At 47.6% G+C, this 16,542-nt stretch overlaps 1 protein-coding gene across 1 annotated transcript in view; it reads right to left on the bottom strand.

Moving 5' to 3' along the window:
* drd4a (dopamine receptor D4a) overlaps positions 1–16,272 on the bottom strand; it is a 40,764-nt gene extending 24,492 nt beyond the window's left edge. The window contains 1 exon segment of the mRNA XM_056282164.1: positions 16,030–16,272. Within this exon segment, the coding sequence (XP_056138139.1) occupies positions 16,030–16,272 (243 nt within the window).
* Between the last annotated feature and the right edge of the window lie 270 nt (positions 16,273–16,542).

The raw sequence follows: 16,542 nt of genomic DNA on the forward strand, positions 1-16,542 counted from the left end.
AGCCATTGTGCTCCCAGTTGTTGAAACAGACGGCGGGACAACCTAAGATGTGTCCCAGCTCCAGCCTCGTTTTCAAAGCAGGCCCAAAACCTTCCTTTGTCCTGCTCCTTAGTGATGATCAGCTATTCTCTCTCCTTTTCCTGTCTGTGTGTTTCATGCGTTTCTACACCTATTGCTTCCCTACGTGTCTCTCGCGTAAAGTCCATGGAGTTTCCCTGTGTGTAAAATGTGAAATACAAATAGGGGTGCCAACTCCTTGAAATGGAAATAAGGAACAGGGGACAGGGACGGGGGTTGGATGGACGGGACGGCGTGGGCACAACAAATATAATGTGTCTTACACTATACACACACACACACACACACATATATATATGTATATAATTTATATATATATTTTATATATAATAAGGAACGATTCCTTATTTTAAGGAACAGTTGGCCACCCTAACTACCCTAAATACAAATGAAAAGAGTTTGACCGATTCGTTTACCTGTGTAAATCAATCAATCAACCAATTAATAAGTCAATCAACGACTCGTCCATCCATCCTGATTGACTTACACAGATAAACCAGTTTTCATGTAACTTGTCCCTTTAGCTAGCAGCGAAAAGCTCACGTCTGTACCATGAAGGGGTTAAACAATTTGGGTTCGAGTCGTTCAAGTCCCTGTTAGTTCTACGTTTCCGTTTCACAGTAGGGGTTGGAACCAGGGTGGTCTTGCAGGGGAGGGGGACCCCCACCCACCCGGGGACCCCCACCCACCCACACACACACACGTGCACTGGTATGTGTGGTTATTCTCAGTTGTTGTTTAATGTCACGTTTAAATGATTTTATTTCTGCGAATATTAGTATAACACTATATTGCCCCTGTATCTTGTGTTATGACGTTAACTAGAGTGGTGCTAAATTCCCACACCTGTGTGTCCCTCACACGCCAGGTGTGGTCACGGTGTTGCTAACAAAGACCTCCGCCACCGCCGCTGCACTTCGCTCCCTCCTCGTCTAACTCGACAGCGCGCTGTCTGATTGAAATCTCAATTCCCTCATTAGGTTTCATCATACGGAGTCTCTCTCTCTCTCTCTCTGTCTGTCTCACTCAGGATCTCTTGCTCCGTCTCTGTCGCTCTTACGTGCTGTTAATCTTCTCCTCTCGCTCCTTCTCCCTCCCTTTGTCTCCCGGTCTCGCTCACCCTCCCTTCGTCTCTCTTTGTCTCCCTCTTACTTTCTTTTTTTTATGTCCCCTGCCAGACAGTTATGTCATTGCCCCTTCATTCTCTTGATCTCCCCCCGTCTTGTTCGTGTCTACCTCTTTCAGTCCTTCCATCTTTCTGTTCGACTCTACCACCTTTACTCCCTCTGCCGCTTGTTTCCATCTCTCTCTCTCTCTCTCTCTCTCACTTTCTTTCCTGACTTCAGTCTCATTGAGGCAGTTGTTCTCCCCTTATCGTTCTCTCAGAATCTCTCCCTCTCCCCCCCCCCCCCTCTCTCTCTCTCCCCCCCATGGCTTGTTTCCATCTCTCTCTCTCTCTCTCTCTCACTTTCTTTCCTGACTTCAGTCTCATTGAGGCAGTTGTTCTCCCCTTATCGTTCTCTCAGAATCTCTCCCTCTCCCCCCCTCTCTCTCTCTCTCTCTCTCTCTCTCTCTCTCTCTCTCTCTCTCTCTCTCTCTCTCTCTCTCTCTCCCCCTATGGCTGACTGACAGTCGCAGAGCAGTTTTGAAGTGGTATGACACGAACCCGTTTAGCCCTGCCAAAACAGAGAGAAGTTTTAATGGCGAACTAATCATCTGAGCATGACAGGGACAACGGTTTCTCTTGGTTTTCTCTTAATGGCCTACCTCTGGCCACAAGGCTAATGATACAGTCAGCCTCATTTCAGCTTTTATAGACATGATATGATCCCATGTTACATCTCAAAGAATTTTCTGCTGCTGTTAACCAGGGAAAATAACCCCAAGGGGGCAGATAGGGCTTAGACGTCATGATCAGCGGGCCACATCAGCAGGATACGCGGCTTCTAAAGAATCAAAAGTGCTAATCTGCTCTCAGCACCAAACCATTACATCGCCTGTAGTTAGGGGGCACTTTTCCCCACGGAGATACAAGGTAAAACATTTTTTAAAAAAAGACAAAAATTCTGGGCATTGCAACAGTAAAAAAAAAAAAAACTCTGAATGATGACGTTTTAAAATCATCAGGTCCATTTTCTTCAAACAGGCCACGTTTTATCACGCCTTGCCGCGATCACGTCTTAATGATCTTTTCATCTCAGTTTCACATATAATATTTTTCTAACAACAGGACAGAAGTTCCAAAATCTATATCCATTTATATCATGACTAGGCAACCTCTTTATACACCTTCTTTACCGCCTCCTGTATCATTTTACTATAACTTGTTCACTAGTGGACGTACTGACCTGACTAGTGATGTAGTAAAGGTGCTGACTGTGTCACTACAACAGTGAACACACGTGCATGTAACTTGTGAACTCGCTAAGTGAATCTATTTTTTTTGGGGGGGGGGGTATCCTGCCAATTACCCCACTCTTCTGGGCCGTCCCGGTCGCTGTTCCACCCCCTCTGCCGATCTGGGGAGGGCTGCAGACTACCACATGCCTCCTCCGATACATGTGGAGTCGCCAGCCGCTTCTTTTCACCTGACAATGAGGAGTTTCACCAGGGGGGGCGTAGCACGTGGGAGGATCACGCTATTCCCCCCAGTTCCCCCTCCACCCGAACAGGCGCCCCGACCGACCGACCAGAGGAGGCGCTAGCGCAGTGACCAGGACAGATACCCACATCCGGCTTCCCACCCACAGACACAGTCAATTGTGTCTGTAGGGAAGCACGACCAAGCCGGAGGTAAAATGGGGATTCGAACCGGCGATCCCCGTGTTGGTAGGCAACGGAATAGGCCGCTATGCTATCCGGATACCCCCTGCTAAGTGAATTTATGCAAATACAAATGTTATGCAGCAATGGTACTACTTTACTGGTGACCTGTCATACTGCTTTGACCCCAACCTGTCAGGCCTAAAGGCTGACTAGCTCTTACTGGGCAGCCCCTAATCAGTACCCAGTGCAACCGGTAAGGCTTCTGGTATACCAAGCACAATAACAGTGTACAAAGTGGCTCGAAATGAATGACTAGTAAGGAGCAAATCTTTGAAATAAAAAAACAAAAAACAAAAACAAAGGATTCATTCAACTATCCATCCATCCATCCATCCATCCATCCATCCATCCATCCATCCATCCATCCATTCATTATCCAAACTGCTTATCCTGCTCTCAGACTCGCGGGGATGTGGGGGCTATCCCAGCAGTCATTGGGCAGCAGGCGGGGAGACACCCTGGACAGGCCGCCAGGCCATCACAGGGCCCCCCCCCCACACACACACATTCATTTCACTATCCTTATGAGGACCCCTCATTGACTACATTCATTTCCTAGCCCTTAACCCTAACCCTAACCATGCAAACTACATGCCTAACCCTAACCCTTACCCTCACCTTAACCTAACCCTCATTCTAACCTTAACCCTAAAACCAAGTCCTAACCCTAAAATAGACCCTTTTACTTGTGAGGACCTCTAAAATGTCCACACAAGGTAGGTGGTTTCTGGTTTCTCTATCCTAATGAGGACATTTGGTCCACATTAGGATAGTTAAACATGTACACACACACACACACACACACACACACACACACACACACACACACACCTAGGTACAGTTTAGTACGGCCGATTCACCTGACCTACATGTTTTAGTGAGATCAAAATGTCCAACAGGTTGCGAAAAATCAGACAGCTGGGAAACGGCAAACTGTATATAAAGGATAAGGAATAAATCCTCATTCAGCTTGACATATGCCAACTTGTCTGTTTGTGTTAAAAACAACAACTTAGTTTTGTACAGAGCCTTTCAAGGGTCCCAATGATGCTTTACACTAGATAAGAACAAAAAAAGATCAAGAGACGGCAGACCGTAGGCCTTAGTAAAAAGGTGGGTTTTCAGTAGTCTTTTAAAATTGTCCGAAGAGGCAGCATCGAGGATCTCTGCTGGAATAGTTCCCAAGGGTGGTGGCTGCCACCTTAAAGGCTCCATCCCCAAAAGTCCGCAGGCTGGTGCGGGGGGATGGAAAGCAAGCCCACGTCCGCGGACGGCAGATTCAGGGATGGCCTATAGGGGTTGAGGAGGTCTGATAGGTGCTGGGGGGTATGGGCACGGAGGGATGTATAGGTGAGGAGGGGGTTTTTATAGGAAATGTGGGATTTGACCAGGAGCCAGTGAAGGTGGACAACGGTGGGAGTGATGTGTTGCCAGGGCTTCTGCACACACTGAAGCCTGTCCAGGGCTTTGCCAGGTACCCCAGACAGGACCCCATTGCAATAATCCAGATGGGAGGTGATGAAGGCGTGGATGAGGGGCTCTGCCACGGAGTCTTGGGAGTAATGGCTGGAGTCTGGAGATGTTTTTGAGGTGAAAGAAGGCAGGTTTGATGTGTGACTGTGATGAGAGGGTGGAGTCCAGAATGACACCAAGGTTGTGGACTTCTGGGGACGGGCAGATGAGGAGATCTCCAACCGCTTCTGAACATTTAGGTCTATCATCTTAAACCCTAAATGAACTATGAGTTATAATGCAAAAACTTAGAGAAAGATGTTATTATATGTGGGTTGTGTTAGGCATAATATATAGCTTATGCTCTTGTCTGACTGTACTGTATCTTAATTATATTTGTAAGCAATTTAACTTTAATGCAAATATTATTTCACTGTTATATTTTATATATATATATATATATATGTATATACAGTGGCTTGCAAAAGTATTCATACCCCTTGAACTTTTCCACATTTTGTCACGTTTCGAGCACAAACATAAATATATTTTATTGGAATTTTATGTGAAAGACCAACACAAAGTAGCACACAATTGTGAAGTACAAAGAAAATTATACATAATTTAAAAATTGTTTTGCAAATAAAAAACTGAAAAGTGCGGTGTGCAAAAGTATTCAGCCCCCCTGAGTCAATACTTTTGCTGCCATTACAGCTGCAAGTCTTTTGTAGTATGTCTCTACCAGCTTTGCACATCTAGAGACTGAAATTTTTGCCCATTCTTCTTTGCAAAACAGCTCAAGCTCAGCCAGATTAGATGGAGAGCGTTTGTGAACGGCAGTTTTCAGACCTTGCCACAGATTCTCAATTGGATTCAGGTCTGGACTTTGACTGAGCCATTCTAACACATGAATCTGTTTTGTTTTAAACCTTTCCATTGTAGCCCTGGCTTTATGTTTAGGGTCGTTGTCCTGCTGGAAGGTGAACCTCCGCCCCAGTCTCAAGTCTTTTGCAGACTCCAACAGGTTTTCTTCCAAGATTGCCCTGTATGTATTTGGCTCCATCCATCTTCCCATCAACTCTGACCATCTTCCCTGTCCCTGCTGAAGAGAAGCACCCCCAGAGCATGATGCTGCCACCACCATGTTTGACAGTGGGGATGATGGTGTGTTCAGAGTGATGTGCAGTGTTAGTTTTCCGCCACACATAGCGTTTTGCATTTAGGCCAAAAAGTTCAATTTTGGTCTCATCTGACCAGAGCACCTTCTTCCACATGTTTGCTGTGTCCCCCACATGGCTTCTGGCAAACTGCAAACGGGACTTCTTATGGTTTTCTTTTAACAATGGCTTTCTTCTTGCCACTCTTCCATAAAGGCCAGATTTGTGCAGTGCAGGACCAATAGTTGTCCTGTGGACAGATTCTCCCACCTGAGCTGTGGATCTCTGCAGTTCGTCCAGAGTCACCATTGGACTAATGGCTGCATCTCTGATCAATGCTCTCCTTGTTCGGCCTGTAAGTTTAGGTGGACGGCCGTGTCTTGGTAGGTTTGCAGTTGTGCCAGACTCTTTCCATTTCCGGATGATGGATTGAACAGTGCTCCGTGAGATGTTCAAAGCTTGGGAAATCTTTTTATAGCCTAACCCTGCTTTAAACTTCTCCACAACTTTATCCCTGACCTGTCTGGTGTGTTCCTTGGACTTCATGATGCTGTTTGCTCCCCAATATTCTCTTAACAAACCTCTGAGGCCCTCACAGAACAGCTGTATTTGTACTGAGATTAGATTACACACAGGTTGACTCTATTTAGTCCTTAGGTCAACATTCGATCATTCAGCAATCATCAGGCAACTTCTGAAGGCAATTGGTTGCACTCAGAGAGAAGGGGGCTGAATACTTCTGCAGCTTTTTATTTGTAAAAAAAATTTAAAATCATTTATAATTTTCTTTGTACTTCACAATTGTGTGTCACTTTGTGTTGGTCTTTCACATAAAATTCCAATAAAATATATTTATGTTTGTGGTCGTAACGTGACAAAATGTGGAAAAGTTCAAGGGGTATGAATACTTTTGCAAGCCACTGTGTGTATATATATATATATATATATATACATACATACATACATACATACATACATACATATATACATACATATATATATATATATATATATATACATACATACATACATACATACATACATACATATATACATACATATACATACATATACATATATATACACTCACCGGCCACTTTATTAGGCACACCTGTCCAACTGCTCGTTAACGCAAATTTCTAATCAGCCAGTCACATGGCAGCAACTCAATGCATTTAGGCATGTAGACATGGTCAAGACGATCTGCTGCAGTTCAAACCGAGCGTCAGAATGGGGAAGAAAGGTGATTTAAGTGACTTTGAACGTGGCATGGTTGTTGGTGCCAGACGGGCTGGTCTGAGTATTTCAGAAACTGCTGATCTACTGGGATTTTCACGCACAACCATCTCTAGGGTTTACAGAGAATGGTCCGAAAAAGAGAAAATATCCAGTGAGCGGCAGTTCTGTGGGCGAAAATGCCTTGTTGATGCCAGAGGTCAGAGCAGAATGGCCAGACTGGTTCGAGCTGATAGAAAGGCAACAGTAACTCAAATAACCACTCATTACAACCGAGGTATGCAGAAGAGCATCTCTGAATGCACAACACGTCGCACCTTGAGGCAGATGAGCTACAGCAGCAGAATACCACACCGGGTGCCACTCCTGTCAGCTAAGAACAGGAAACTGAGGCTACAATTCGCACAGGCTCACCAAAATTGGACAATAGAAGATTGGAAAAACGTTGCCTGGTCTGATGAGTCTCGATTTCTGCTGTGACATTCGGATGGTAGGGTCAGAATTTGGCGTCAACAACATGAAAGAATGGATCCATCCTGCCTTGTATCAACGGTTCAGGTTGGTGGTGGTGGTGTAATGGTGTGGGGGATATTTTCTTGGCACACTTTGGGTCCCTTAGTACCAATTGAGCATCGTGTTTACACCACAGCCTACCTGAGTATTGTTGCTGACCATGTCCATCCCTTTATGACCACAGTGTTCCCATCTTCTGATGGCTACTTCCAGCAGGATAACGCGCCATGTCATAAAGCTCGAATCAACTCAGACTGGTTTCTTGAACATGACAATGAGTTCACTGTACTCAGATGGCTTCCACAGTCACCAGATCTCAATCCAATAGAGCACCTTTGGGATGTGGTGGACCGGGAGATTCGCATCAAGGATGTGCAGCCGACAAATCTGCAGCAACTGCGTGATGCTATCATGTCAATATGGACCAAACTCTCTGAGGAATGTTTCCAGTACCTTGTTGAATCTATGCCACGAAGGATTAAGGCAGTTCTGAAGGCAAAAGGGGGTCCAACCCGGTACTAGCAAGGTATACCTAATAAAGTGGCCAGTGAGTGTATATCTCTGGTGCAGTCCTACATAATGCAACACAAGGAATGCACTCTAAAAGTCTGTGTGTAATGGAGTGAGCTCAGTCGATAAGCCCCATTTGCTTCCATCGACCTGAAACTGCAACGCGTACTGCAGAATATCCATTCAATTTTCAATTTTCATAATGCTCAGGGTGGCATCTCAATTTATTCTACCTGTCACGAGCACAGTCCACTGCCTTGACCTGACACGAACCATCACAATTCCTACATCTGCGCTTGGCCCCTGCTTGCAGCTATGTTTAGCATTTTGTTTTGTCGGAATCTAAAAGCATTCATTTCCATTTGTGACACAATTCATAATCTACACTTATGCAGTTGTGACTCTGAAAAACAGCATGCTGGCGTATCGAATAACATGCATAGTATGAGGAATGCAAACGTTTATTCTCATCAGGAGGCTTTTAGCCCGGGATTTATGAGAATCCATCCAGTTGGTTCTGTGTTTTAATTAGCGCTAGGTGACGAGTTTGCCACCCCCCCCACCCCCACCCTTTTCTCCCCAACTGTACTTGGCCAATTGCCCCACTCTTCCGAGCCGTCCCGGTCGCTGCTCCACCCCCCCTGCCGATCTGAGGAGGGCTGCAGACTACCACATGCCTCCTCCCATACATGTGGAGTCGCCAGCCGCTTCTTTTCACCTGACAGTGAGGAGTTTCGCCGGCGTAGCGTGTGGGAGGATCACACTACCCCCCCCCCCAGAACAGGCGCCCCGACCGACCAGAGGAGGCGCTAGTGCAGCGACCGGGACACATACCCACATCCGGCTTCCCACCCGCAGACAGGGCCAATTGTGTCTGTGGGGATGCCCGACCAAGCCGGAGGTAACACGGGGGATTCGAGGAGTTTGGCATGTCGACTTGACTGCTTCCTCCTTTCCCCGCCATCTTTCTGCCACTTCGTTCCGATCCATTTTCCAGTTGGCATTAAACAATTAAATCTCTCTGATAATACCTGAAGTCCATGTTCCATAATGCTAATTACTTGCCTGAGGAATTTCCTCCTTTTGGGTCTAAATATCCCATGATGCACTAGTCTCTCGTCCTGCCGGACCTTCACCTAACCCCTCTCACACACCCCCTGTGCGGCTGCAACCATGCTACACACACGGTGCAGCTTGAAGGGAAATGGTGCTAGCGTACTGGACACGAATCTGGAGTGATGTGTGATGATCTCCAGTTTATGATAGTATGTCTTGCATGCATACACACATACACACATACTACACACACACCCTCAGAGCGACACTTGTCCTGTACCTAAACCAGGGTTTGCATTCGGTTGGGGTCAGGGTTAGCCTAACTCTGACACCACCACGCCAGCCCCGAAGCTCCTCTTCTACCATAGCTCAGGTCAATATCCCTTCCCAACATGCTACATAAGCACACCCGCAAACCCACGTGCACTTACTTGGTCATCACCTTAAAGAGCATCATTTTCACCCTTTTGTGCGCATGCGCGTGCACACACACACACACACACACACTTTCTCATCCTATTATCTCTTATCCCTATTGCAAACAAAATTGATTGATTGATTGATTGATTGTTGATTGGTTGATTGACTGATTTACATTGATTGCACGGCCCTCTTGCAGTGCACGTGAGCATGTGTCTGGTCTCCCTTTACTGAGTTTTTCAGGACGTGATTGATAATGAACTTATCTACTGATAGATATTGAACAATTGATCAGAAATCGCGGGGTATGTTCTCATACTGCTGTTATTCGCTCGGTCGCACCGGTGCCATCAGGATCGATATCTGAATGTTCACTGTGTTGTGCAAGCAAAGGGGTTGTGATTCTTGATGTGTTATGGTAAATTCGTGAGTAACCAGGGGAAATGGCTTGCTGTCATGACTGATTTCTCAAACCTCAGTAACACTGGGCCAATAACCAGGCTAAAACTGAGCACCGCCATCAGAGATTTTACCACCCCCCCCCCAAAAAAATAAAAAAGCGATACCAAAAGCAATGAGTAATATGTCAACTATAAAATCAAAATGGCTTTATCTATCGCATATTTGCACGGGGAGCTTATTTATTTATTTTTATTTCCCTCCAATTGCACTCGGCCAATTACCCCACTCTTCCGAGCCGTCCCGGTCGCTGCTCCCCCCCCTCTACCGATCCGGGGAGGGCTGCAGACTACCACATGCCTCCTCCCATACATGTGGAGTCGCCAGCCGCTTCTTTTCACCTGACAGTGAGGAGTTTCGCCAGGGGGATGCAGCGCGTCGGAGCATTACGCTATTCCCCCCAGTTCCCCCTCCCCTCCGAACAGGCGCCCTGACTGACCAGAGGAGGCGCTAGTGCAGCGACCACGACACATACCCACTTCCGGCTTCCCACTTGCAGACATGGCCAATTGTGTCTGTAGGGCCGCCCGACCAAGCCGGAGGTAACACGGGGATTCGAACCGGCGATCCCCGTGTTGGTAGGCAACGGGATAGACCGCCACATCACCCGGGCGCCTGAATCTATCTTTATCTATTGCATTTTTACACAGGGAATCCTGCATTTTATTTTATTCTTTTAGTAGTGAAAAAATTGGTTCTGTCTCAGTAATTTTGCCACTGACCCCTAACTAATGGTGTTAGTCTGTATTGTTTAGCAAATGTATTAATGGATCAGACGGGTACTTGGTACCGGCCAATGCTTAAAGATTCGTACTCGGCGGGCGTCCAGGTAGCATAGCGGTCTATTCCGCTGTCTACCAACACGGGGATCGCCGGTTCGAATGCGTGGGAAGCCGGATGTGGGTATGTGTCCTGGTTGCTGCACTAGTGCCTCCTCTGGTCAGTCGGGGCACCTGGTCGGGGCACCTGGTCGGGGGGGTTGGAGAATTGAGGGGAATAGCGTGGTCCTCCCATGCGCTACATACCCCCTGGTGAAACTCCTCACTGTCAGGTGAAAAGAAGCGGCTGGCGACTCCACATGTATCGGAGGAGGCATGTGGTAGTCTGCAGCCCTCCCCGGGACGGCCCAGAGAGCAGGGTGGTTGTCCAGGTACAATTGGGGAGAAAAAAGGGGGGGGGTGGGGGGATTTAAAAAAATTCGTACTCAGTATGAGTAACAGGTGTCTGAAATTCAGATTTGACCAGAAATGTAAAGCGCTTTGAGTTGCTGTTGCAGCTAGAAAAGCGCTATATAAATGCAACTTGATTGATTGATTGATTGATTGATCGATCGGTGTCGGTAGTGAAAAAGTGGTATTGGTTCATCCCTCCCTCAGTGCATTGCTCATGGTGTGTCTATATCACTGGTCTGCGTTCTTCTTTTCCCTCTAACTGCATCATCTCTCCATTGACGTATATGTGGGGTTGCTGCTGCCCAGTGCTGTCAGTATACAGGTGAGTGATGTCATCGAGGTCCTCTCTAATGCGTACTCGTACTGCCTCCCACCTAACCATGTGTCCTGGCTGAAACACAATGAAATATTCTTTAGCAGCGATCAGCTGGACAAAGCCGTAACAGTGGATTCAAGCGGGAGGACGTCAGGTCAAAGCAAAGAGGGCCTCGATGCACGATGTTTGTGTTTTTGTAGCCCATAGCAGAGTGTGTCCTCGGGCTGGCCTTGGGAACAGCGACGAGGGCCTGGGAAAGGAATGTGAGGTCCTGAGGTTATCTATTGTCCCGTGCGCGTCTGCTTAGTAGCTCAGGGCTGGCCAGTGGAGGGGCCCGCCCACTGCCGTCGCTGTCAGGGTGAGTTTAATAGTTCCTAAAACACAAGGCTGATTAAAAAAATATATTTGTAATTATTTTCCGTGTCAGAGCCATATTGTCCTCGAAACAAGTTCGAAGTGGACATCGGTGTGCAGTGAGTTTACTTTGCTCAAATGCAACATAGAAAACACATGAGTGAAAGTTTCACAACGCGCGTTTATTTCACAATAACACCATTTGATTCAAGAAAATGATTAAAACTTGGTCGGGCGTCCCTACAGACACAATTGGCCATGTCTGCGGGTGGGAAGCCAGATGTGGGTATGTGTCCTTGTCGCTGCACTAGCGCCTCCTCTGGTTGGTCGGGACGCCTGTTTGGTGGGGGGGGTTGGGGGGAATAGCGTGATCCTCCCACGCGCTACGTCTACCCGGTGAAACTCTCACTGTCAGGTGAAAAGAAGAGGCTGGCGACTCCACATGTATCGGACGAGACATGTGGTAGTCTGCAGCCCTCCCCGGATCGGCAGAGGGGGTGGAGTAGCGACCGGGATAGCTCAGAAGAGTGGGGTAGTTGGCCAAGTACAATTGGGAAGAAAAAGGGGGAAAATCCAAAAATAAAATAAAATAAATTCCTGCTCATTTAAAGTGGAAGGGCTCCTTTGCATCTCGGCTGTTGTTACACTGCCAGGAAAAAGGTCTTGCTATAAACTTGAGCCACCTGTGCTACAGACGTGTACGCTCCCGGTAGAAAAAACAACATTTTTAATGATGCTGTGCACCAAATGGTACGTTAATTTGGAAGCGCAGAGGAAGAAGCTTGTACTAAATTTGGAAGCGCAGAGGAAGAAGCTTGTACTACTGTGTGTGCGTGTGTGTGCGTGTGTGTGTGTGCTTGTGCACGCATGTCATGCACAAGATGAGGCTATGCAGTGGCAGCCCTGTTCTGTGGGGGGTATTGGGACTCTTTAATAGGGAATCAGCCCAGCCACACACTCTGAAATGGGTCAAATAGAGTTCATAGCCACAGTTTACTTTGAGGTTATTCTTGCTTGTGACCTTCGTGACCTCAAGTATGGCAGAATCAGAAGAAAAACAGAGATCTGAGAGTGTCAACATGGAAATCAGCAGCCTCAAATTTGGGCAAGTGGGCTTGTGAACAGACGGTCATCACTTAAAGTCTTGCAACCTGCTAGAAAGATCTCAGTGTTGATGTGAACAAGAAGCAATCTCCAATCCATTATTGACAACTGCAAAGTTGCCTGTGAGCCAGGCATTAAACCAGAACCATCAACTGCTCCACTTTCAACCATCAACTGAGTCATCAACTGAAGCCCCTCAATAACTAACAGTAGAAGATAGAATCTAATCTAATCCACCCAAGCTTAATAGCAATAAGACAGAGCTCATGGCTGTGGCTCCAGAAGGTTGGAGATCTTCTCCTTGACGTGGATGGCTGTACCTTCTGCCCATCCCCAGAAGTCTGCAACCTTGATGTCATTCTGGACTTCACCCTCTCATTCCAGTCACACATAAAATCCATCACTAAATCTGCTTTCTTTCACCTCAAAAACATCTCCAGACTCCGGTCATCACGCTCAGACTCCATGGCAGAGACCCTCATCCATGCCTTCATTACCTCCTGTCTGGATTATTGCAATGGAGTCCTGTCCGGGGTGCCCAGCAAAGCCCTGGACAGGCTTCAGTGTGTGCAGAACTCAGCTGCCAGGGTGCTCACCCGCACCATGCCCTGGCAGCACATCACTCCGACCATCAGCCAACTTCACTGGCTCCTGGTCAAGACCTGCATTTCTCACAAAGTCCTCCTCCTCACCTACAAATCCCTCCATACCATTACCTCCCAGTACCTATCAGACCCCACACTAGCCTGTGAACCTTTGGGGACAGTTGTCAGTGTGGCAGCCCCACCATTTGGAACTCTATCACGGAGAACCACAATGCTGCTTCTTTGGACACTTCTAAAAAACTCCTGGAAACTCATCTGTTCACCAAGGCCTATGGTCTCTAGTCACTTCTATCATTCTTTACTATCTTCTATCAATCTTTGCTATTTTTATTTTCTGTTCTTGTATTATTTGTTTGGTCTGCTTCGATGTGTGTAAAGCGTCCTTGGGTCCCTTGAAAGGCGCTATATAAATTTAAGTGTTGTTGTTGTTGTTATAGTGGTAGCGGTGCCGAAGGCACCCTTGCCTCCACAACCACTCTCCCATTGATCTAGATAATATGTTTTTGTCTGCATGCTTACCGGGTACAGCTGATAGTCCCACAAATAGTGTTGAAATCAAATATCTCAAACATGCCATTGAATACAAGTTACAATGGACAAGATCTAGCAAATAATAGAGGACGAACTGGTAGGCTCTCATGGCTCACTGTGGTAAGGAATCACTGAAACCTCTTGACTGCAGTCCTTTTAAGTTAATGTATGACTGCACTCTGTTATCACACCGTGCTGGAACACAGCTGCTGTAGGCTTTACCATGTGTGCAACATATAGCAAACCGCTCACAAGGAGACGGTACCTATACCATGGACCTTTTCTCTTTACATTGCACCAGGGGCGGATCTACAGGGTGGCAAGGGGTGGCAGCTGCCACCTCTGGGACACAGTCTTACCACCCCTGTTGCCACCCCATTTATAAATCAGATAATGTGTTTTTAAAGTATATTTTATGTACATGCATGGTGAAGATCAGTGAGACCCGCACCAAACTCATCTCAAACAGAAGTCGCCGATTTAGAATCCCCCTCCCCCCTCACAGGCGCGGATCTACAGGGTGGCAAAGGGGTGGCAGCTGCCACCTCTGGGACACAGTCTTGCCACCCCTTTGCCACCCCAGGAAAAAATCTCTAGATCCACCACTGCATTGCACATGAAGTTATAATCCTACATAGCAATTTAGCAAGTTGCTAAAGTCAAGCTCATCAACACGACACAAATCTTCATACCTCAGCTGTAGTTTCATTGGGGACAGACATTGTTGTGGTGCAGGTCACGGTTCCAGCACCGAAAAGCGGACCAAAAAATGGCGACGACGGTTCACACGAGCGTCTACCCGAGAGCGAATTTACGAATCCTACTATGGCCACGCCGAGAACCCCGAAAAGACACGCCCACCTCTATTTCTGATTGGTCCGTCACAACACGTCACGTCACCCCCTATCTTTGATTCGACTACCGCGCTTTTGAAACGTGTGTGATGGACCATCGCCCCGCTTGGAGGAGCTACGCGAAAGAGGACGTCTCTCAAGAGACTTGTACAAATTACACTGATGTAAGTTCGTAATGTTGCGATAGTAAAGGAGTTGAAAATGCTCCCCAAGGCTGTTTAAGTTTCAGTCCACTTCTAGCCAGGTCGCTGCCCGCGACCACAATAAAACCGGAACTCCCCCCTCCCTCAACGGAAGTAATACGTCACAAAATGGACGCCTAGGCAGCGATCGTAACGAGGGACTTGGGAAACCTTTTACAACGGAGTGCAGAGCAACGAGTGTGCGACTGGTGTGGCAAGACGGCCAAGTCGAGCTGTATCTCAAGTTCCCTGACAACACAGACGGACTGACAACGTACGTAGCGTGTGCGTGTGGAAAAGGGGAGTTTTAAACAGACGTCGGCAGTGCTTCAGTCTAATTGGCAGCCCCGGCCAGAGGAGTCAGTCCTGAACGTGGCTGTTAGAAATAGTATTTGCCAGAAGAATATCAAAGTTCGTCATCTGTACTCGGCAGTATTTGTTTTGTGTGTGCGTCAACGAGTGTCTCGTCAAACTGGGGACTGACGTCGGTGATCATTTTTGTAGATAAAACATTTCCCCCGAAGGCTATTCAAATGTTAATTTGAATATTTTTTCAAATTTCACAACAACAACATCAACATCCTGATGTTCGTGTGTGTGTGTGTGTGTTGTGCTTTGCTGTGGCACATTATGTGAACCTTGTGCCATTTATATGAGCAGTTGTGTGTCTGCACCGCCAGAGAAGTGGCATCTGTATATCGAGCACCACAACTGACGTGTTTATATGCTGATTCCTCCTCCTCTTTCTTTGCCAGCCCCCCCCCCATTCCTAATGTTTGGTGGTCCCAGTCTGTTGTCTTGCCCACGCACCTGTTCCTCTTGTGTGGAAAGCAAAACAATGACCGTCTGTATACCAACACACCGGGTTGTTCGCATGTGCTTTGATAGCTCATGTTGTCCCGCGCTTGTTATTAATTGCATATTTGTGTTTTTTAAAAAAAAAAGAAGCTATAAACAACGAATTTCAACCTTTTGCGTAGGACAGCATTTACAATAGCCTTCCCCTAGACCCATTCAGTTTATTTCACCTCTTCTCACCCATCTCGACCACGCCATCAAAAAACCGGGTTTCCCCCCAAGTGCGCGCGCGCGCGCGTCTCGGTGTTTACCCCCCCCCCCTTTTCTCTCACATTGCCCCCGGGGGAAAGGCTACACCGGGCGCGTGTGTAACGTGGATGGGTCGACCGAGCCGGACCCGACTCACCTCAGAGTACACGAACAGCGGCAAAACCAGGACAGCCAGCATCAAATCGGCCACGGCCAAACTGACGATGAAGTAGTTGGTGGTAGTTTTCAGCGCTTTCTCCGTGTACACGCTGAGGCACACGAGCAGGTTCCCCCCGATGATCACCACGATGAGCATTACTCCAAAGATCAGCGCCGGGAAGTTGTGCCTGGCGTCGCCGGCGTCCTCGGTGTGGTTGGAGACGGTCAGGTTGTCTGGCATCGCTGCTGGCAGCCGCCTCGCCGCTGACGACGATCCGCTCTCTCCCCCCTCTCTCTCTCCCCCCCTCTCTCTCTCTCCCCCCTCTCTCTCTCCCCCCTCTCTCTCTCTCTCCCCCCTCTCTCTCTCTCTCCCCCCTCTCTCTCTCTCCCCTCTCCCCTCTCTCCCCTCCCGCTCCGAGCGCAAGAGAGACCTGGCGGCGGCGGACTCCTCGGGGGGGGAGAGATCTCATCAGGGCATGGTGTCAAAGTGTGGTACCCGGGGTGGTTTTTC

Source organism: Lampris incognitus, chromosome 6 (assembly GCF_029633865.1).
Source record: "Lampris incognitus isolate fLamInc1 chromosome 6, fLamInc1.hap2, whole genome shotgun sequence".
Lineage (NCBI taxonomy): Eukaryota > Metazoa > Chordata > Actinopteri > Lampriformes > Lampridae > Lampris > Lampris incognitus.